The sequence below is a fragment of the Misgurnus anguillicaudatus genome, chromosome 12 (assembly GCF_027580225.2).
Source record: "Misgurnus anguillicaudatus chromosome 12, ASM2758022v2, whole genome shotgun sequence".
Taxonomy (NCBI): domain Eukaryota; kingdom Metazoa; phylum Chordata; class Actinopteri; order Cypriniformes; family Cobitidae; genus Misgurnus; species Misgurnus anguillicaudatus.
Genome location: NC_073348.2, coordinates 19,635,742 through 19,660,209, shown reverse-complemented (window position 1 = coordinate 19,660,209; position 24,468 = coordinate 19,635,742). Strand labels below are relative to the sequence as shown.

General features: G+C 37.5%; 1 protein-coding gene across 1 annotated transcript in view; it reads left to right on the top strand.

Annotated features, from left to right (window-relative positions):
* Positions 1–24,468, top strand: part of mtrex (Mtr4 exosome RNA helicase) — a 37,740-nt gene that overhangs the window by 11,979 nt on the left and 1,293 nt on the right. Inside the window, exons 13-26 of the mRNA XM_073874082.1 lie at positions 71–181; positions 308–409; positions 3,816–3,939; positions 6,856–7,008; positions 7,196–7,368; positions 8,113–8,181; positions 8,261–8,389; positions 10,818–10,928; positions 11,429–11,617; positions 15,865–16,028; positions 16,215–16,320; positions 21,884–21,940; positions 22,992–23,154; positions 23,815–23,919. Coding sequence (XP_073730183.1) covers positions 71–181; positions 308–409; positions 3,816–3,939; positions 6,856–7,008; positions 7,196–7,368; positions 8,113–8,181; positions 8,261–8,389; positions 10,818–10,928; positions 11,429–11,617; positions 15,865–16,028; positions 16,215–16,320; positions 21,884–21,940; positions 22,992–23,154; positions 23,815–23,919 — 1,756 coding nt within the window. The remainder of the gene's footprint in view (positions 1–70; positions 182–307; positions 410–3,815; positions 3,940–6,855; positions 7,009–7,195; positions 7,369–8,112; positions 8,182–8,260; positions 8,390–10,817; positions 10,929–11,428; positions 11,618–15,864; positions 16,029–16,214; positions 16,321–21,883; positions 21,941–22,991; positions 23,155–23,814; positions 23,920–24,468) is intronic.

Below are 24,468 nucleotides of genomic sequence, written 5' to 3'. Positions count from 1 at the left end.
TGTGATGTCCTGTCGGATCACAAGAAAAACTATTGGTGTTTATAGTTTGACTGTGATCATGTCTTTACAGGTTGAACATGTTTTGCCGTTGCTGAAGAGGGGAATCGGAATTCATCATGGAGGTCTGCTTCCCATCCTGAAGGAAACTATTGAGATCCTTTTCTCCGAGGGTCTACTGAAGGTGAGATATCATGGTGGGATTTATAGTAGTAAAAGCCTCAGTCCCATTTCAAGTTTTTATAATGCGTCATATGTCTGTGAATGATGCTTTTGTGTATCATATTTCTCTCTCTCTGTCTCTCTTTAGGCCTTGTTTGCTACAGAAACATTCGCCATGGGGATCAACATGCCCGCCCGAACCGTTCTGTTCACCAGCGCACGTAAATTTGACGGGAAAGACTTTCGCTGGGTAAATAACAAACTTCATCTCTAATCCTAAGACTTTCAGCAGCATGTACTCACTCCACGGTCACCGGCACACAGCGAGGACACGGGGTCGAGCGACAGCGCCGTCCAACTTGCCACGTATTGTTTGCGCGAATGTGAAGCAACGAAGTCAAGCTGTTGTGAATAAAAGAGGCCCTTGGCGTCCCCAGCGCAGCGCGAGTGAGCCATTTAAAACTTTCTGTGAGGAACATCTGGTGTCCATGAGCTTGCCAGAAAGTTTTGGCTAACACACAGCAGGCACCGAGCCCCTCTCCGGGAGTTTTAGCAGTTAATAGAAGATCAAACTGATCTGGGGTCAGCACTGGGTTGTAGTAATGTAGCAGAACATTTGGAGGGGTTATCGGGCAGGAACAGTGTTTGCAAAACGAACCGGTTGAAAGCCTGTTAGCGACATGTTTGAGGTTCATGCCAGGTCACGATTAATCAAAGCTGTACCAGTAAAGAACGTTTGAAGGCAAGTGGAAAGCTTATTTAGTAGCTGCAGGTTTTTCCCGGAGGGAAGCGTTGAGTATCAACCTCATTTTTTGGTGTGTTTTTTTTTTTTGCGCTATTACGCAACAGCAAATACCCAACACCTTGGTCGAGGAAAGTTAAGGATGAAAGATGAAAATTAATAAAGTACAAAAGTTGAATAGTTTATGGTAATCAACTTTTTTGAGGCAAACTTCCATTGGCATCACCTATCCTAAATCATTTTTAGGCCCTCCTCTTAAGCTGTTTATTATTGAATGGAATTTGTTAGCAAATCAAGTCGTACGCTACCTTTCTGTCTTGTTGAATTCTTGGTTTGTTCATAAATATACCATATCCGTCACACTGAAGTAAATTATGATTGCCATTTATTGTTAACTTAAAGGCGGGGTGCCCGATTTCTGAAAGCCATTGTTGACAGTCGAAATTACCTAAACAAACACGTCCCTACCCCAATAGAATCTGGACCTTCTTTTGATAGACCCGCCCCACACATACGCAACCCAGGCAATGATGTCGGTTGGTAGACATGCCCCAACAGTAAAGTAGGTCTGCATTAACTAATCAAATAGTCTATAATATTCGATAATAAAAATTGTGTTTAAAGCTCACAAACAAACGCTGTTTCTGCATTTCTGATGTTAATCTGGAGTACCTATAGAGTAGTATGACATCCTTTATATCTCCGAAGAGTCTTTAGTTTAATCAGATTTATAATAAGATTAGCCTACTGAATCTTTCCGATAACGTACGAAAAAAATGAAGAAGGAGTTACGAGCTGCGGGAGGAGCGACTACTAGTCATGCAATATTATACAACAATGTTTAACTTATGATTCACTACATGTTCGTGTCATTTATATAATATGCAAGCTCCTATTTCCAAAATAACACAAAAGTCTTACTTGCCGCATGCAACTCATGTCCCGGTTGTGACTTTTCAATGAAATCCAGCGCATCAAACGCACACGCAAAATTCCGCTGCTACCCCAGATAATAAACTATATCCGTTGTTTCCATAAGGCTGGCTGTCTTCTCCTTACATCCAAAAACACATTGTTGAGTTTTTAAATTAAACAAAGCTGTGTCGCGTGATGTGATGTTTGTAAGTTCTAGTGTCTCCCGCTGATTGACGGGTGGGCGGGGTTTTCCGTGGGAAGTGCCCATATAAAGAAGTGATAGAAGAAGAAGTATAGAAACCCCCTAAAACGTCAGCTCGACCCGTAATCGAAACTTGTACGAACCCTGGCGAAGTGCATTCGGCGCAGAAATACTCAGTAATACACCCCATTGCTTTTTTGACACTATGCCTACATTTAGCATGTGGAAACAACTCTATAACTGTGTTAATAAGTCAGAATGCATCAAATACCATTGAACTTTAACGGGTGTTGTTATTGATTAACTTGGTCTGTGGCATCACTTGCCCATCGCCCCACTTCAACAGAGCAACCAGCAGGGTTATAATGTCAGGTGCGAAGTCACTTACATTAAACACAAAAAATCAAACATTGTGCTTTTTTGCCTTTGCTTTTGTGTGCAGGCGACATCACATAACAAACTAATCAATGATGACATTTGTTAAACACCATTTTTTTTATCATTGCCTTTTAATACACGGCTCGTTGAAATGCTTGATTCTGATTGGCCAGTTGCGACGTGCATATTTGCATTATTCCCAGATAACAACCACTCAAAACTAATAACACATGGCAACTAGGGCTGGGTATCGATTCAGATGTTCCGGAGCGATTCGATTTCGATTCATAAAGCTAACGATTCAATTCTCGGTTCGATTCTGATTCTCGGACCGATTTTTATACTCGATTCAACTCATTGAATATAGATTTATACAAATACTTTATTTATATAAAAAAACAGTGAACTTAAGTTTACAAGTGGGTGATTAATAAAAAGAAATTAAGAGTCACCAACCTGTATATTACACTTTTTTTTTTATTTTAAGTACACATACAAAGTACATTAAAACAGAACCCATCTCTAATTTTCAAATGCATACAATTATGTTACAGTTTTGATGCAAGATGAAAAATGTATGCTTACAAAAGTCAAAACAGTCGCATTAAACAGGATCAGGTTATTTCATAAAAAAATCGATTCGTGACCTTTGAGAAACTATTTTTAATCGACCATGTTTTAAAAAACGATTAATCGAAAAATTGACATTTATATTTACAAATGGTTAAACCTAATAGTGTGTTCGTGACATTTGCCTAAAGTAAACAGGTTTTCCTCACGTAAGGTCTTTAAATTATTTAATATCAATATTTAATGTTCCTTACATGACTTATCAGGGAAACAGTAGTATAATAAGCGGGACAATGTACCGGCATACAGGTTGTTATCATGAAATAAGCCTCTTAAGTGTGATACAAGACCCTCCTGATCACTCCACATCACATGCCTATTTCTGTGATACATTATTATACATTTATCACTTACTTTTTGTCTCATATTGAAGATTTGATGCAGTCCTATAGTAAAGCAAGAGAATACAGTGTTATTTAAAAATAAAGCAAAAAAATTGCATCAAATCTTATTAGCATAAAAATGTCATATTTCCTATTTTGTTTCGTTTTTAGCATAACTGTGCTTGGTTAAACCCACACAACGGTGGCAGTTAGGTGTTTAACAGGTAGAACGAAGTTTCATTTACATTTTTGTATTTGCCAAACGCTATTATGCGAAGCGAAAGTATACATTTCATCAGTATTTATGTTCATTTGGGGTTGAACCCTCAACCCCATGACCTTTTGTGCCGCTAACACAGTGCTCAACCAACCTTCCCTAAAGACAGTTTTGAAACAACAAACCTGCACTTTGGCCTGCTTTTTTGTTGTGAAATAAAGTAATAAATGTATCTCTTTCCCATGTTAGATCACTTCTGGAGAGTACATCCAGATGTCAGGTCGTGCTGGAAGAAGAGGAATGGACGAAAGGGGAATCGTCATATTCATGGTGGATGAGAAAATGAGCCCCGCTGTCGGCAAACAGTTATTAAGGTAAAGCAACGAAGCAGGCTTCACCGCAACTTCAATCCACAACTTTTTTTTATATACATTCATGGGTTTGTTGTCATATGTACATGAAACACTCAATTAGGGCTGGGACAACGCGTCGAAGTAAAAAATACGTAGACGCAAAATATGCGCGTCAATTCGTCAGACCCAAAAAGGCGGTGCCGTAGAATAGTAGCAATGCTTCAGTCCACGCCGGTTTCACATAGCAAGTGTGAGCAGGACGTGCGGCGCGTGTTTTTTTTCAGCGCCCATGTTAACAAGCATGTACCCTGCCGCATGAGCAGCGCGAGCTCGCGGCTCTGTAGCAACAGTGCTGCAATCGTTTCTGCGTTGGTTCTGCTGCGCTGCTCATGCTCAATTAAAGTGAAAGTGCTTTGTTTATGGTTTAAATGCTCGTGGATTGACGCGAAAAAGTGTCATTTTACCTTAAAATCATGAATCGGACTGATAAAATGAATCGTTAGATTAATCGGTGCATCGAAAAAATTATCGCTAGATTAATCGTTAAAAAAATAATCGTTTATCCCAGCCCTACACTCAATACAATGAAATTCTTATTTGGTGAATCCTCTAGCAGCCTAAAATATAATATAAATAAATTGAATAGGAAAACATTTTGATGGTCCAGTAACAGATCAGCAACTTTATTTTTCCTCTAATCAAAGCAGCAGCCTATAATTTGCCCCTATGTGTTTGTTAAGCAGTTAGCACCACAATTCGCTCGGGTGGTGGCCAACCCGCTTACGCAATAACTCTGATCCTAAACCACTTAACTTCCACTAATCCTTTGGCACCTTCTCCAAGCGGGCCGTCCCATCGATACACTCTTGAATGTAAACGCCATAAGTTTTTCCAGTCTCTCACGCCTGCTTGCCAGAATCTTTCCCTGTAGATCCCCCCCCAAGCCTGCATTGCCGCATCCCATCTCGGTTTGGGGTCTGTTGAAATCTTGCTCAACACTGTAGTTTATCTTCATATCATGTGTAAAACATTTCTGGCAATTTCTCATTTTGCTCAGTTTAAAGAGTTTTGCATCTGAGCTCTTCATATATTTGTGCTGAGTTTGCAGCTTATTTAAAAAGGATACATTTTAGTGGGCCTTTAGGTTTTATAAAGAGAGAACGTTTCTTAAGCATTGTGAAAGTAATGCTGTAATTGTTAAGTAGCACAAACGGAGTTGTTCAATTGGATTAATTCCAAGAATTTGTTCTAAGCCTTCAGAATGAATGGATTTAAAATGGTTGGGATGTTAAAGGACAAGTTCGGTATTTTACACTTAAAACCCTGTTTTCAGATTGTTTATGATGAAATAGAATGGTTTTGACTGAAATTTCGACATATGATGCTGGCCCGAGTATTTTCGGGTGTTTGTTGTATCACCCCTCACCTCTACAATGGCTGTATAGGTGCACTGGAACAATCCTTCCTAAAATGCATTAAACTTTTGTTTACAAAGATGTGAAACTCATCGAGTGGTCAGGGGTGTTCACTGATATGCTCACACAAAAATCGCTGCAAAAGACGCCTTCCAACATGTTTTATCTTAGTTTTTGTCCAACTCCATTGACTTGTATTAGATGTGCTGTGAGGTACGGGATTACTCCGCTGCCGGAAACGGAAATGGAGTTGTTTGTATTCTTGCAATTGGCAAAGGTGGAATATCGCCACCAACTGGGCTGGAGTGTTTATTATTCAAGCTCTCAACAGAACAATATATGGGTGTGAGGCGTTTGGAAAAATAGGTCCACAAGTTTACAACGAATGCTAAAACAGCTGTTGGAAAGCATCTTTTGCAGTGATTTTTGTGTGAGCATATCAGTGAACACCCCTGACCACTCGGTGAGTTTCCCTTCTTTGTAAACAGTGCACCTATACAGCCATTGTAGAGGTGGGGGTGTGATACATCAGAAACCGAAAATTCTCGGGCCAGCATCATATGTCCAAATTTCAGTCAGAACCGTTCTATTTCGTTATGGACATTCTGAAAGCAGCGCTTTGAGTGTAGAACACCGAACTTGTCCTTTAAAGGTGACCTAATATGAGAAATTTTCTTTTATATATTATGAACATCATAAATGTGTTTATACAACCACCCTGTAATGATAAAAATCTGCCCACTCCTTTTTTTAAATGACTGTAAAACAACACCAATGTCCTGCCCACAACCATCCAAAGTCCACAGTTAGGTCATAATTTCTATTTTAAAGGTGCTGTAGAATGTAAAACTGTATTTACCAATGTATAGATGAATAAAAGAGATTTGTGCAAGTGCATGGTAATGACATATCATGAGTCCCAAACACTTCAGTTTTCTCCTTTTTATGTAAATCTTGTCCATGCAAAAGACTGCTGGAAAACAATCTTAATATATATCGTGATGTACGTCCCAACATTAAATTAAGTACAAAGTTGTGACTGCTGAGTTAGCACTATATGCTAGTTAATGCTATATGCTAGCGTTAGGCTGAAATTTACTATTTTGCGTTTTGCAAGTTCATACTGAAAAAACATAAACTTTCCACTCAGAATATTCATTTCCAATCTCCGATTAATAGATTATTCCTCAAAATCTGTATCTTCGTCTGATATAGGCTACGATAAGATCTGTTTACACAAACACACAGCTACTGAATTGAGCCGCTCTGAGAAACAGCCAATCAGAGCAAAGCTTAAAATTATTATTTACGTCCCTTTCAAAAAAGGAAATAATAGACCATTTCATTTTTGTATTTGGACCTGAAACTTAACAGGCACATTCTGGGGACACCTAGGGACTAATCTTACATATTGAAAATAGTCATATTAGGTGACCTTTAATGGATCATGTTTGATTTATGCCACGCTTGCCTTGTTGTTTTATTCATTGTCACTTCACTAATTCCTCTCTGTCTCTTCTCAGGGTTCGGCTGATCCTCTGAACAGTGCTTTCCACCTCACCTACAACATGGTGCTGAATCTTCTGCGTGTGGAGGAGATCAATCCAGAGTACATGTTGGAGAAATCCTTTTACCAGTTTCAGCATTACAGAGCTGTGCCTGGGGTTCTGGAAAGTAAGCATGAACATTCTTCAACATTTTTCCTTTTGTTTTTATTTTACAAAGTCCAGTTTAGAACGATATGAGGTGCATAAATGACCCAATTTGCTTTGTTCGCATCATTCTGAGATACAAATCATTTTGATGTGATGTTTTTGAAGTGAGCTTCTATCTGTCTTTCATGTTTCTGTGTTTCTCACAGAGATGAAAAAGTTGGAGGAGGACTACAATGGCATACAAATCCCTAATGAAGAGAGCGTGGTGACCTACTACAAAATCCGCCAGCAGCTGGCCAAACTGGGCAAAGAGATCGAGGAGTTTATTCATAAGCCTAAATACTGCCTGCCCTTCCTGCAACCCGGCAGACTAGTCAGGGTAAATGATCAGTGTCTCTTACTTACAAATACATCTGATATGTGATCCTGGACCACAAAACCAGTCATAAGGGTCAGTTTTATACATGAATACAGCTTCTTGAAAATCTGGAATCTGAGAATGCCAAAAAATGTCATATTGAGAAAATCGCCTTTAAAGTTGTCCAAATTAAGTCCTTAACAACACACATTACTAATGAGAAATAATGTTTTATATATATATATATATATATATATATATATATATATATATATATATATATATATATATATATATATATATATATATATATATATATATATATATATATATATATATATATATATATATATATATATATATATATATATATATATATATATATATATATATATATATATATATATATATATATTTATGGTAGGAAATGTACAAACATGAACATGATTTTTACTTAATATAGTAATGATTTTGTCATAAAAATCTATATTTTTGACCCATACAATGTATTGTTGGCTATTGCTACAAATGCCAATGCAACTTATGACTAGTTTTGTTGTCCAGGGTCACATATTTTAGATATTTAAGTTTCAGCTGTTGTATTAGTATAGCAGATCAACATTGTCCACTGAAGTGTTTTTCCAGCTGCTGGCGTATGTTTTCAATTGTTTCCAATTGAAGCGGCCAGCACTGAAAAATATTTGATTTGAGTGAAACGCTGAGCTCATCAATGTCACTTTGGGTATTTGGGATTGTCGTTTACAGGTGAAAAAAGAAGATTTGGATTTTGGTTGGGGTGTAGTCGTCAATTTCTCAAAGAAGACAAATGTTAAGGTACCGAACGATTTTTATCTCTTTTTAGATGTGAAGTATAACTATGATATGGTTCTTATAACGTGTTGTGTTTTTGCAGGCTACCCCTGGTGATCTTGACCCGTTGTATGTCGTGGAGGTTCTGGTCCACTGCAGCAAGGACAGCGTGAAGAACGCGGCCACAGAGGCGGCCAAACCAGCAGCCCAAGGAGAAAAGGGCGAGATGCAGGTGATATATCAACACTAAGATTCCCAATGTCACTCCATCAGTTTGTCTTTTTTAACATGCTTTTGCAGCCACACCAGCTACGTTTTGATTTAAAACCACATCCAGGCTCTTTCCCATAGCCGTTTACAGGAAACCACCAAAATAGGAGTTTCCAAGCCAAGGCTGTAGAACGTGCCACTATCTGAACCTACATGCTTGAAGTCATGGCCAGTGTTTCATGGTGGTTTTCGATTGCGTGTTTTGGTTTCATCCAAAGTCAGCAGACAGATGTTGTGAGGTTTCTGGGATTTGTGGAAACACGACCTCCAACAGCTCAATTTCACACAGATTTCATCTGGCTGTGCTCAAAACTTTGTGTGGACAGTGTGTAGAAAATGCATCCCTTTGCAATAAACAAGAACATGTATATTACAGCTTGATTATGCACAATGTTGCAATCAGTGTGACCATTTATATTGAATTATATTATCTGCATAGCAGTATGTCATGTTATTAGCATGCATATAGTTTCTGCATAGCAGTATGTCATGGTAATAGCATGCATAACAGTATGTCGTGTTATCAACATGCATAGCAATATGTTATGTTATAAGCATGCATATTAGTATCTGCATGGCAGTATGTCATGTTATCAGCATGCATAGCAGTATGTCATGTTATCAGCATGCATAGCAGTATGTCATGTTATCAGCATGCACAGCAGTATGTCATGTTATCAGCATGCACAGCAGTATGTCATGTTATCAGCATGCACAGCAGTATGTCATGTTATCAGCATGCACAGCAGTATGTCATGTTATCAGCATGCACAGCAGTATGTCATGTTATCAGCATGCATAGCAGTATGTCATGTTATCAGCATGCATAGCAGTATGTCATGTTATCAGCATGCATAGCAGTATGTCATGTTATGAGCATGCATAGCAGTATGTCATGTTATCAGCATGCATAGCAGTATGTCATGTTATCAGCATGCATAGCAGTATGTCATGTTATCAACATGCATAGCAGTATGTCATGTTATCAGCATGCACAGCAGTATGTCATGTTATCAGCATGCATATAGTTTCTACATAGCAGTATGTCATGTTATCAGCTGCATATAGTTTCTACATCACAGTATGTCATTTTATCAGCATGCATGTAGTTTTAGCAAAGCAGTATGTCATGTTATCAGCATGCATATAGTTTCTGCATAGCAGTATGTCATGTTATCAGCATGCATATAGTTTCTGCATAGCAGTATGTCATGTTATCAGCATGCATATAGTTTCTGCATAGCAGTATGTCATGTTATCAGCATGCATAGCAGTATGTCATGTTATCAGCATGCATATAGTTTCTGCATAGCAGTATGTCATTCTGTCAGCATGCATATAGTTTTAGCAAAGCAGTATGTCATGTTATCAGCATGTATATAGTTTCTGCATAGCAGTATGTCATGTTATCAGCTGCATATAGTTTCTACATAGCAGTATGTCATGTTATCAGCATGCATGTAGTTTCAGCAAAGCAGTATGTCATGTTATCAGCATGCATAGCAGTATGTCATGTTATAAGCATGCATATAGTTTCTCCATAGCTGTATGTCATGTTTTCAGCATGCATATAGTGTCTGCATAGCAGTATGTCATGTTATCAGCATGCATATAGTTTCTACATAGCAGTATGTCATGTTATCAGCATGCCTATAGTGTCTGCATAACAGTATGTCATGTTTTTAGCATGCATATAGGTTCTACATAGCAGTATGTCATGTTATCAGCATGCATATAGTGTCTGCATAGCAGTATGTCATTGTTATTAGCATGCATATAGGTTCTACATAGCCGTATGTCATGTTATCAGAATGCATAGCTGTATGTCATGTTATCAGCATGCATATAGTGTCTGCATAGCAGTATGTCATGTTATCAGCATGCATGTAGTTTCAGCAAAGCAGTATGTCATGTTATCAGCATGCATATTGTTTCTGCATAGCAGTATATCATTTTCTCAGCATGCATATAATTAAATGTAGCATGTTGAACATTTCCTTGTTAGTGGATTTTTAATAGACCCAATGCTCATTTTATGTTTACTCTCATGTAAGGTTTCGGCTCTGGTGGCTGATGGGTCTGAAATACGTAAATATGATCTTTTTTGCAAAAGTATTTTTTGCTACAGCTATGATGGTGGTAATTGGCTCTTTTCTCCTCCAAACAATAAGTGATTTAGTCAGAGCTCCAGAGGTTTAAGGTTAGATGACTTTGGCTGATGTCTCTTATTTTCTTTTAAACTCTGCTTAATGTCTGCTGAAGTGTGTTTAGATCGAGTTTCTGGCTTCTGGCTGTGCTTTTGCTCCATATATGGCCACAACGTAAAGTTCCTGGCGCACACATAGCTGTAGAAGCTTCCTCTAAATCCAAATTGTTTGTTGGTCGTTCAGGTCGTTCCTGTGATGCTGCATCTCGTCACCTCCATCAGCTCGGTCCGTCTCTACATTCCCAAAGACCTGAGACCTTATGACAACAGACAGAGCATGCTCAAATGCATACAGGTCAGCATACACACATGGATATAATGTAATGCAATAGCCAGCACGGTGCACCAAATGTATCGAATATCCAAAATGTGCAAGAAACTACTACATGAGAAAACTGTATCCCACAATGCAATGTTTAAAATTACTAGTCACTACTTGTTGTAATACATTTGTACTTTAAATCACTTTGGATAAATACACCTGGCAAAATCATTTAAATGTGCTTTTAATGTAAAAGGCAAAAAATTTTAGTTATATATAGTTGTGCTACTGTATATATCAGTGGTATTTCAGCATTAAAGGTCATGAGTTTGAACCTTGATATGATGACTAAAAAGTATTTTTCTTTACACTTTACCATCAATTAAGTGTGAATCTCTAGGAGCAACCATGCAACTGTTTTTCCCATTTGATCATCTTAACCGTCTTCATGAAAGGCGTTAAATGTCGGTCATTATAGTCATTAAAGGTTTTTGAAGATGAAAGCAGTCATTGTCTTGATTTGTGGTTCCCAGGAGGTGCAAAAACGTTTTCCAGACGGCGTCCCTCTGCTCGATCCAATAGATGACATGGGTATCAAGGATCCAGGGCTAAAGAAGGTCATCCAGAAAGTTGAAGCGTTCGAGCACAGAATGTACACACACCCCCTTCACAGTGACCCTAACCTGGAGGCCGTCTACAGCCTCTGTGAGAAGAAAGCCCTGGTGAGTCCATTTGACCATGTGTGAGACCACAACAAAAACTAAAATTCATGATATAATGTGCAGGAGTCACAAGTGTCACTTGAAATGTGCGTCTATGGTTCAGTGAACAAGAAGGGGTGTGCGCTTGTCTTTTCCTGTGGCCATAATCTTAAAGGTCAACTAGAACTGAACAAAAGTGGGAAACTGGCCTTTAGTATAGAGTGAATGGGAGCTCATATCAGATCAAAACACAATCATAAGGCCACATAGTTGTACACATTGTGCAATGGGATTAGTAGGATAAGCATTTTTTTGTTCGATGTGGCCCCTGCAGGCTTAAACTTTTTGAGTTATGTTTGTTTGTGTGGGTGTTACAGTATAAATTTTAAGATTCAGTGACTTGGAGTATTGCTACAAATCAGATTACACAAGTTACATTGAACCCACGTGAAGCCTTTTGTCTTACTTGAGACCCCAAACGAATCCCTTGTAGCAGCTGAGAGGTCGTAACTAATTTTCTAAATGCAAAGCAGATTTTATTTTAAAGGAGAATAACTTTTTTGAAATTCAGTTGTTTTTATTTTCTTAAGAAACTTGGTAACACTTTACAGATGCAACATTATGTTTTCTTGTAAATTTTCTTTTTTATCACGTTTAGGTTCAGTAATAACTTTTACGGTAATGACAAAATTATTAGTCAGTAATTGAAATGTTCACAAATGTCACTTTAGTCATTTCATTTGTGTTTGTCTTTCACTGCAAAACCCTCTAAAGGCATGCAATTCACTGCAAAAATGACTTTCTTACTTTGCATTTTTGTCTTGTTTTCAGTAAAAAATATATAAACATTCTTAAATTAAGATGCTTTTTCTTGATGAGCAAAATTAAAGAAAATAAGTCTAGTTTTTAGACAAAAAATATAAAATTTAAGTGAATTTGTGCTAAAAACAAGCACAAATATCTGCCAATGTGGTGAGGAAAAAAATCTTGAAATAATTATTTTTTCTTAAACACTTAATTCAAGCAAAATTTTCTCAGCCTCTTGGCAGATATTTTTGCTTTTTTTAAGCACAAATTCACTTAAATTGTATATATTTTGTCGTCTCATAAATAGACTTATTTTCTTATTTAAGTAATTTTGCTCATCAAGAAAATACATCTTTATTTAAGAATATTTAGTTATTTCTACGAAAACCAAGTGTTTTTTTTTTTTTTGCAACAGTATAAACTTATGAAAAAATAAGTATTTTGCAATTCACCATTAACATATTATTTTAGTACGAGTCATTTTATAAACACATTTTTTCCAAATACCACCAACTCTTTCTCATAACTCCTGACTAAGTTGGCAAGATTTTATTTTTTAGCACAATATTGTCTTGACATCTACTGAAAATATTTTTCCTTTGTTAAATTTGAATGCAGTTTCCTACGGAGGATATTAAAAGTTTTCTTGAGTATTATAAGGTCATGGCTTTGTTTTTAAGTAAAAAACTGTGGTGAGCGCATGTGCCTCAGTTGCGTTAACGAATGTAGGTCGTAACCTTCAGACCGCACATTTGCATTAGCGCATACACTGTAAAACATGATGGGATATTGAATGCTGAAGTGTGGAGTGTAGAATGTAGGCTGCGGTTTCTAAAAGAGTGAGAAAAACTTTCCCTTTAGTTTATTTCACATCATTTCCACTCGTCTCCATGTCATGTTTTTTAGTCTGCATGTAAATGATGTTCGAGTCATCTCAGATAAGCTGTAAAGTGGATAATGGCTTTAGGCCTACACAGACATTTCACAGTGTTGTCGTTGATGAATTCAGACCAACACCATTCGTCTCAACTCATACAAGCACTCGGGACTTTATTTACATAAACATTTAGTTAATTATAGGGGTGGAGGGTATGCAGGGGGCGATTTCTAGGATTGTTTTAAATGGGGTGCCCATGGGAAAAGTTATGTTGGCAATCCCATCAGTTGGATGACATAAAAATGACACTGCACAAGTGCCTGGACAACGCATCTCTTTTAATAAATAATAAAATTATATATAACAAACCTCTAACTTAATGGTCAATATTACACACATGGTATATTTAATTATCTGATTAGAGACAAAATCATTTAAAGGAAAACATCACAGTTTTTAAATATTTTACTATGTTCTTATCTCGACCTAGATGAATTAATACATAACTATCTTTTTTCAATATGTGCATTTAATCATTGTACAGCGCGTTGTGAATGTGTTAGCAATTAGCCTAGCCCCATTCATTCCTTAGGATCCATGCAGGGATGAATTTAGAAGCCACCAAACACTTCCATATTTTTCTCTATTTAAAAACTGTTACATGAGTAGTTACACTATGGAGGACTACAAGAGTCATGCAAAATGTAATAAAGAACTTCAGTATTTAAAAAACTACCTGGACAACGAATTAACCATGAATTTTGAAACAAATGTATTTATTGCCATTTTTATTGTCCAGGTAGTTGTTAAATATTGAAGTTTTTTTATTACATTTTGCATGACTCTTGAGTAAGTATGGTACCACAAACTAAAACGTGGCGTTTTTTTAAGCGGTTAAAAAATGATAACTATATTGTATGGCGGAAGAGCACTTAGTTTGCACTATGCGGCCTTATGTGCACTAAGGTCAAAGTGCTGCAAACTGAGTGCTCTTCCGCCATACAATAAAGTTCTCATTTTTATCGGTTTAAATAATCGCCACGTTTTATTTTGTGCCACCATACTTACTCGTGTAACTACTCATGTAACAGTCTTTAAATAGAGAAAACATGGAAGTGTTTAGTGGCTTCAAAATTCATCCCTGTTTGGATTCTAAGGAATGGTGCTAGGCTAAATGCTAACACATTCACAATGAGCTGTACACAGATTAAGTGCACGCATTGAAAAAAGATAGGCATGTATTATTTAGTGTAAGTTGATGTAAGAACATAGTAAAATATTGAAAAACGCTGTTGTTTTCCTTTAAATGTAAGGCTGTTCTTTGGACAGGCAAACTAAAATTATAAGACTACCATGGAAAATCGTTTGTTCATTCTATAGAAACAGTTTTTTACTATTCAACTTCTTAATATTCCTATTGTCAGAGCGCTAACATTATTAACTCTTTCCCTGCCATTGACGGGTTAACTCGTGAATTAAGAGAAAACGCTTCCTTGCCAATGACGAGTTTTTACGGCAAGGTTTCCGCTATTATTCACCAGATGAAGCTCTTACCAACGTATAAAACCCGGAAGCAACCCCTCAGGTCAAACTGTTCAAACTCTGTATGTTTTGATCATCGGATTTCTAGCAAAAGTCTTTCACAAAAATCCAATTCCCTCAGCTTTTTGCTCAAAATTTTGTATTTTTGAAGAAACCTACCCATATTTAAGAGGTGATTAAAAGAATGTAGGATGAAATTGTATGTTTATATATTTAAAGAAGAGCATTTTCTGGAAAGCGTTACACTTTTGTGAAAATCATAAAAATGCTGTTGCTGGCTGGCAATTTTTTTTTAAATACGCTGGTGAGGAAAGGGTTAAGGGTGTTTTCAGACCTGTAGATCGATTGCATTGTTCCGAATCCGGGGGTTAAATCACTACAATGTTGCAATTTCTTCTTGCTTCGGTTCTTGGTTCAGCGCCACTCATTTAAATGAGCAATTTATACTGATCGTATGTCATTTCGTGCCATCATTGATGCTTTTGTGAATGTTCGTTGATGTAACTTGTTTGAGAAAATCTCTAAGGGTGTATTTTGTAAACAAGGGTGTGTGTTGGGTGTGTTCCGTGAACGCTGTCACACTATTTAACACGTTGTTTTTATTAAGACGTGCTTCCCAAGCCGGGTGCGCACCATGTTTTAAGTCACAGTTTTGCTGTCTAGATCAGTGGTCACCTGATATGGTTCCTGGAAATCTACTTTCCTGCAGAGTTCACCTCCAACCCCAATCAAGCACACCTGAACCTACTAAACAAGCTTTTCCCTAAAGTATGCATGAGGCTAGATCTCCAGGAACAGGGTTTGTGACCACTGGTCTAGAGAAACATTTTAGGGAACGTAAGGAAAATCATTTGGGGTGAAAATATGGATTGTGTATTGCAAAATACTGTTGATGTTGCATTGTCATGGCTATTACCTAAAGATCCCACTGGGAATTATATAGTACATTCTGATAAGCAACAATCATAAGGACTGCAAAACCTGCAGCATTGCACCGACACATCTTACCATTTCTAACCGTTGAGTTGTTTTTGTGTGACAGATTGCGGGTGACATCAAAACGGCGAAGCGTGAGCTAAAGAAAGCTCGTACGGTACTCCAGATGGATGAGCTGAAGTGCAGGAAGCGCGTGCTGAGACGCCTGGGATTCGCCACTTCCTCCGATGTCATCGAGATGAAAGGTCGCGTGGCGTGCGAGATCAGCAGGTAGAGTCGCACACGGCAAACACACGCATGTTCAATTCTGCTGCATTGTGAACATATTGGCAGCCTAGTGTAAATGTTGAATACATGTAACGGCTAAGCTCATTCCATTGGCTACGCTACCGGTACTTGTTCTTAACACTCAAGCTTATTTGTTAAGCATCCCGTTGTGTTGTTGTGTTTTTACAGTGCGGATGAGCTGCTGTTAACAGAGATGATATTTAACGGACTCTTCAACGACCTGACGGCAGAGCAGGCCACCGCTCTTCTCAGCTGCTTCGTCTTCCAGGAAAACGTAAGAGTTTGCTGCTGGGATGCCAATATAACAAAATAAGGCAATGGGTTATGATAGTTATGGGCCCGATACTCTGTTGTGTTTGGCTTAATAAGGCTGTGAATGCTGGGAATGGTGTTGTTCAATGTGAAGGCCTGGTTTCTGTTTGAGACTCTTGAAGAGCGTGCCACGTCCTTACAGGAATCTCAGATGATTTTTTTCCAGTTTTACTTGCATAAGAAGAAGCATTTTAACATTTAAAAGATTGAGTAAGGGTTACGCAGCATCCAAAGAGACATATTTGGGACAGTGGGCTGATTTGTGACCTTGTCTGTGAAATCTAGGCTAAAGTCTGAAGTATGAAGGTTATATTTACAGTATGTCCTTAATGATGTTATGTAGAAAACCGTAAATCACAAAAAGTTACTGGGTTTTAACAAACTCAGTCACATTTATTGTATGTTACATTTTGCCCTTGATGTACAGATGTCACAGTTCGAGACCCCTCGAATTATAAAAATAAGATGTAGAACGAGGGATGCATTTGAGAGGCATGTTACAATGTCATCATGTGAAAACAGCGACGTGCCTCCTCTGACCGCTTGTACTCAAATTACTTGAGATGGATCTTATTACCAGAAGTTTAAGTGCCCGACTTGGTGCTGTTAGTGGCACAAAGTTTGCATGTCACCTTATTCCAGTGGTTCTCAAACTGGGAGCAAAGGGGGCCTGAGATGGTGCCGGGGGTGGGGGGGGCTTAGTTTAATGACAATTAAATTGATTAATCAAGCCCTTTAGAAAAATAAGGCTACTAACCAACGGCACTGCATTGTCTTATTTATGTTTGATTCAAAGTTTGAGATTTTTTTGTCATGAAATTTCTTTGGAGGTGGGCGCCCCATAGTTGTATGCAATACGCAATGCAGCTCGGCATGCCAAGCATCTTTGTGAAAAACAGTCAGTGTTTGTGTGGTAACAGCTGTTTCATCTCTTTAGTAAGCTTAGTCAGTTTGGATCCCTTCCACCTGTCATGAGCCAATGGGATAAAACTCGAATAGAAATAAAAAATGTCCCACTCGAGACCGAGAGTCTTGAAGCATGTGGCACTTTTACTGTAAGACTGGGTGAAGCAATATCTCCTTTGTTCATATCCCCTGTGAACATTGAAAACAGACTCTTTCTGGTCCAAATTATAACATCCTGCACTTCTTGGTGACTTTGTGCAGTATTTTCAAGCTGTTAGAGATTTTGCGTATAGAAATAAATATTGAATATTTTAATAACTGATCTTTCAGCACTATGAACGGGCTGGGCGGTATGATTGTATATACACTGATATTATTATTTATAGTGTGACGAATAACTATATATCACGGTAGGGTTTGGTTGTTTGACCAGAATTTTATACGTGAACCTGGCTGCATCCGAAACCGCATACTGTGACGGTACGTACCGAATGAGATGAAGTACCTACTTACTGACCGTTAAAACAGTAGATACTGTATAGTATGAATCATTGTAGTATGAATGAGATTCGGAAATACTACATCCGCCATGTTGATGCATCACTCGACATACGTCGTCGTCATGTCATACCAGCACAAATACAGCGCATTGCCACTTTCCGACATTTCCTAATAGGACGACGCCTCTGGGTAATTCTCACAAAATCCAGATTTAAAAGGTGGCCAGCATCAACATTTTTAAAAAGCCCTTGAAGCCAAATTTTTAAGGTCTGAACTTACTATAACCATTATTTTTAGAGGATTTAAAAAGTATTTCCTATAGAATTATTAAATTTTTTTAGATTATCATTATCAAAAATTATCATTACCGCAACATGATATTACGTTAAATATATGCATTTACAAACTCATGTTTCGGTAATGAGAACTAAAAAGTTTTACAAAATTTTTACTTTTATCTGGAGAGAAAAAATAAGAACTGCTACTTCGTAGACATCTTGAGTGTTACTGTCAATTATGTCCCTTCCAACAGTTTTTTTTTGAAAATGTTCACGCATTTATATTCCTTATTATTGTCTTTACATTTACCAATGATCACCAAATACCACATGTTTCTTTACTGTAAATGTTTATAGTATAACATGCACTGAAGCTTTTTATTTTTTATATTTTTAAATTATAAATATTTCCATGTCAAAGAACCCAAATCCAGTCATGGACACATCGCGGCAATGAAAGTTTTCCCTTTAAATGTGGAAAAAAAAACAAAATTGGTTTGAATGATGTCATTTGAAATTATCTCATGTGCAAAATAGTACATGAAGAGATGTTTGTAACTGTATGCTGCTTATTTTGATACTCTTTGCATTTACTTTTTTTATCAAAATGTTTCATGACACCTCATAAGTCTAATTTCGCGAGAATCACCCCTCTTCTTTTTCGTTGGATAACTTTTCTCCCAGGGCATCGTGGGATAGTGAAGTGTCTGTCATATGCACACTTTAAAATCTAACTGGGAAGTAGTAGGTAATCTGGGTACTTTTCGCCTACTGGAATACTATGAATTCGGACATAATACTCGCCTCGCTTTTCGCCTACTATATAGTCTGGAAGTACCGTATTTTCTGCACTATAAGGCGCACCGGATTATAAGGCACACCTTCATTTAATGAACTATTTTAGAACTGTTTTCATATATAGGGCGCACCGGATTATAAGGCGCATAGAAGATACTGCAGTCAAATGTTTGACTGGGTTTGCGTTATGCATCTACTAGATGGAGCTGTGCTAAAGGGAATGTCAACAAAACAGTCAGTGTGAAATGCAGGTTAAAGTCTCCTAATCTAATGATGAGATTAGAGCATCAAAGTCCACATTGATTTTAACCTTTGCCATGATCTTACTCCGTCAATATTGAAGATATCAAGGTTATATATTTCACAGAATGATCTTTACATTAACTAGGATGATTTTATGTTTAAAAAAAAGACTTTAGCTGGGTTTTCATTGGCAGGGTGACATATCAGGGTAGCTGTATGCATCATCATACAGTCCTGGTCAGAATTATTGGCACCTTTAGTAAATCTGAGCCAAGGCAGATATGGAAATAAATTGGCATTGTTTATCATTTTTGATTTTTCTTTTTCAAAAAACACAGATTAAAGGTGTAGTCTACCCCAAAAAAATGGGGCTCGTTGATTTTCCATAGTGGGATTAAAGCAACACCAAAGAGTTTTTTTTACCTTAAAATAACGTTTCCAAAAAAGTTTCAGTGGTTCATCCACACAAAACAGGGTGAATGCAGGGCTCGAAATTGCGACCATTTTGGTCGCATATGCGACCGAAATTTAATCTGTGCGACCTTAAAATATATTTGGGAGCATTTGTGCGACTGCCCATTTTGTTGTGACGCGAGTTGATTGTGATCCTGCGTGCTGGCGCTGTCCCAGGTTCAGTGTTCTCTCCAACGATACATAACCAATCAAATTTCACCATTAAGTTCTTGCGTTTAATGAAGACCGCAGATTGGCTAATATAAGCGTCAGTCATTCCTTGTTGCCGTGAAGCGCGGAAATGTGAAAAGACGAATGCGTCGCGAGCATGACGAGAGCGAGCCGATTACAGCCAAGGTTATTACTGTATTTTTTGACGACGATCCGGATTCAAATGTAACTCCACCACCGGAAAATACGGGTTGACGTTAAACCTTTCAGAGAGAGTGGCTTAAAGATTTCGAGCGTCTCCGCTATGAAAATGTAACTTACTGTGTTTACTGTAAATCCTGTAAAACGGCGTTAATGGCGGAATCAAAACATTTTAAGCGCCAGACGTACCTTGCTTAAACATGGCGAAAGTGCCAAAAATACAAGACGTGTCATGACAAATGTGTTTATTTTTGATGGAGACCCCGAGCTGTCTGTCAAAGTGTGTTTGATGGTGTATGTGAGCATGCGCTGGTGAATGGACATTCGACAAACATCCTTGTGGTCCATGTTGCTGTGGAATACGACAATGCTGATGGTATGTTTTTGTTGTATTTTTTAAAACATTGACTATTTAGTAGTAAAAGCATCCTGGTAATGCAGTTATCAATACCAATATTAGCCTTCTATATTAGGGTCACTTTTGTAATGTCACAATTAATCAGTGTTTTACGTGTTTGCTAGATTTTCTATGTAATCTTAATCATGTTACCTGTAATTGTTAAATTATTATTGCTGCAATACTATTTCAACAGCATTTGGGTATTAATTTAGGAATTTATGCAGCAAAAAATAAAATAAAATAAAATAGAAGACCAACTTTTAAATGCTGGCCATAGGACGTGTAAAGCCCGGTGGTGGTGTTTTATTTTTAATAAAATAAATCTATTAACATTTACATTGTAGTTGTGGTGCTTTTACATTTTTTGATGGATGCGCCTAAATTTTTGCTGGTGCTCCTAACTCTTTAAAGTTGGGAGCACCAGTGCTACCAAATAAAAAAGTTAATTTTGAGCCCTGGAATGGCACTTTCACATTCGCTTTGCAGCCCTCTATCGGCCAAAACCATACTAAAGAAGTTTCCAACCGTCGGGTAGCGGTCCTGTAGTTCGAGTGAAAACTACAAAAACTTGCTTTACGCCAGACCTACAATCCAATCAGAGCCAGCTATGCTGCAGTATTTACGACAGTGGTAATGAACAATTACGCTTCTAACCTGTAGGGGGAGCAAAGAGCCAGAGTTCTTTAGTGTTGCTTTAAATAAAAACTACTATGGTCAAATCAATGGGGACCATTTACAATCTTTTTCTGCACTCATAAGCAAACTTTTTTTCTTTTTTTTAATAAAAGATCAATAAAGTCAACAATAGAGATTTATTTTCAAAGCCCTCTTGGTTCATATTTACAAATGGTGCCAATAAATCTTTCCAGGACTGCATGTGGTTGTTTCAGAAATCAACCCAAATATTTTTTATCGCTTACGTAACCATGTGGTTTTGATAATTTTGAGTTTTACAAATGAAAAATACTGTAATTTTTTCAAGTTGCACAAACCAAAAGATAAGATTATTAAAACAAATTGATAACTTTGGCATAAGTGCTTTGGCAAACAACTTTTAACATTATCTAATGCATTAAAAACAAGATTTATATTACTAAGCTGTGTTTGAATGAACCCAGTTAAAGGCCATTGTGAAATGATTGATATGCACATGTGACCACACATCAGTCAACAAGGTGTGATACAATAAAACACGATTACACACCCATTCTGTGTAAATACCGCAGTATAAGCAGTACTCTAGGTATGCAGAGTGATGTAAATATCCCAGTTCAATGGTGTTATAATCAAATCAGTTTTTTTGTAACACAAAGGAAGCAAGCGGATATATTTGAGTTCATCCACACTGACTCAATGCTTCTGGTTTCAATTAAAAACTCTCCCGTGAAGCCTGGCAGATATCTCATTGGATCGGTGTTTGTCACGATCAAACAGCGCTTGTACGCTTGGCTTAGAAAGTCAAACTCTGCTTCATCGTGGATTGAATGTGCGCTGGGTCCAACTGCTATATTTGCTCTGACGGTCTGCCCTGTTTCATTCTTTGCCTTTTAATTACCCATTTTGTTTACACACAGGCCAACGAGATGCCCAAACTAACAGAGCAGCTGGCTGCACCTCTCCGACAGATGCAGGTAATGCGTTCCGGGAGGACGCCTCCCAAATTCTTCAGCACGTACGCTCATTATCGCACATAATGTTTACAAAACAACACTTCAACTCCCTGTACTGCTTACGCTGACATATCCCAACAGGTCAGCCTGATCCTAAAAAGACGCAAACTTGATTTTTTTGTTTGAGAAAAAACTAGTGGGTCAGTTTAGTGTCCTCCTGTAACCGGTTTAAACATTGACACAAAAACTACCACACAACTAAAATTATGGTATGTTACGTAAAGTGTTTGGTGTCACACTGCAAAAAATGACTTTCTTTCTTAGTATTTTTGTCTTGTTTTCAGTAGAAATGTCTAAAAATTCTTAAATGAAGATGCTTTTTCTTGATGAGCAAAATGACCTAAGTAAATAAGTCTAGTTTTAAGACGAATAATATACAATTTAAGTGAAATTGTCCTTAAAACAAGCAAAATTAACTGCCAATGGGGTGAGAAAAAAATTGTGAAATAAGATTTCTTTTTTTCTTAAACACTTAATTCAAGTAAAATTTTCTCACCCCACTGGCAGATAATTTTGCTTGTTTTAAGCACGAATTCACTTAAATTGTATATTTTTTTGTCTAAAAACTAGTATTATTTTGCTCATTAAGAAAATACATCTTGATTTAAGAATTTTTTGATATTTTTACTGAAAACAAGACAAAAATACTACGTAAGAAAGTCATTTTTTGCAGTGCATTAGCTTATATTGTTCCACAAAAGTCATGGGTTTAACCCCTTATACTCTGCAGACCCGCCGGCGTCATCAAAGTTGTGTTTTTTTTTAGTTTTCTGTAAAATAAGACACTTTACTCCAAATGATCTATTTTTACATTTAGGCATGCCCAATTCTGCAAAAATATTTTGATGTACATTTTGGGTGCGCTGGCCCTTTAAAATGAGAAGTTGGTTGATATATTTGGGTTGAATTCAAACTCAAAGAAGTGTCGTCAGTGCATGCAATACATTTCAATAGGTTGTAGTAGCTTGATATTAATGACGAAATCTAATGACTGATGCCGGTTTAATTTTAGGAATGTGCAAAACGTATCGCTAAAGTATCAGCAGAAGCCAAGCTGGACATCGATGAAGACGATTATCTGAAGCAGTTTCGTCCACACCTGATGGATGTAGTCTACACCTGGGCCAACGGCTCCTCCTTCTCTCAAATATGCAAGATGACGGATGTGTTTGAAGGTAATGGATTAAAGCAATGATCGTAAACCAGAGAAGTTAATTTATGGGTTAAATTGAATATTTATCGTATATGGACGTTTTTAGCTATTTAAAACACTGACCGTCATGGTGTTTTTGTATGGCTAGTCTCCTATATTTTAATAGCATCATTTCTCAAAAATGAATAATTGTAATGAATCAGTGATCTGTAGTCGATCCAAACTCTACAAGGTCAGTATGATTAAAGCATGTTTAAAAGTCAGGTTTCTTAACATCCTGTCAGCACGTCTACTCCCAAAGGTCTACGATTTCAAATTTGGCCGTGTCTACGGGATGATGTAGTTTTGAAAAATACGTATCTCATGTTTGGTGAAGAAATTCCCCCGTCCAAACACTCTCCAGCCCCTAAATGACAATTTGGCTGTGTTTTTGATCATTAGCAAACAGCAAAGTATTTGTAGTGATGAAACTTTGTGAGGGAGAAACATTATATAAAGATGTTAAAAGGTCTTCTGTCTCTTTAAATCTCCATTTCGCACAGCCTATTGAGTTAGGAGAACTATCATGCCAGTAAAAACACAAACCCTAAAAGATGAATATGTTGTTGGTATGTAGAAAGCGAGATTGAACGGATATGTTATCAGTCCAATGAGAATATTGACCCCTCTCTCTCTCTCTCAGGAAGTATAATCCGCTGCATGCGCAGATTGGAAGAGCTCTTAAGGCAGATGTGCCAGGCGGCAAAGGCCATTGGAAACACAGAGCTGGAGAACAAATTTGCAATGGGTGAGACAAGTCATAGACTGACAGTGTGACTCATTCTGCTAAATAGAGAGGTCATGTGTACAGTATATTTAATTTTCTGGGGGCAGATGGATGTCAGCACTTGACTGGTAAACTACCATAGATGAATTTGATCAATCATGTGCTGAGATGCTGTAGACTTTAAATTTAATGTAATATAAAAATCCACACTCTTAGATCTCAAATTTTTCATTCACTTTGTGTCATTATACGATGATGATATAATTGGCTTATGGCGCTTTTCCATTGCATAGTATGGTTTAGTTTAGTTTGGGTCGGGTCAGCTCACCTCACTTTGGCGTGGTTAGTTTTTCCATCGAGTTTGGTATCACTTTGCAGTGGGAGGGATTATAGGCGTGTCGTTATATTTGCGCGACAGTTTCGGTTTAAACACCCGTGGCGTCAGTAGTTGACGCACTCCGCTGAGCCTCATTTAAGTTGCATTTAAGCATATAATACTGACGTGCTCGTCACGAATGTTCCGCCACAAACTGCAAGTTTGGAAAAAACTGTTATGGTGTCCCTGATTCT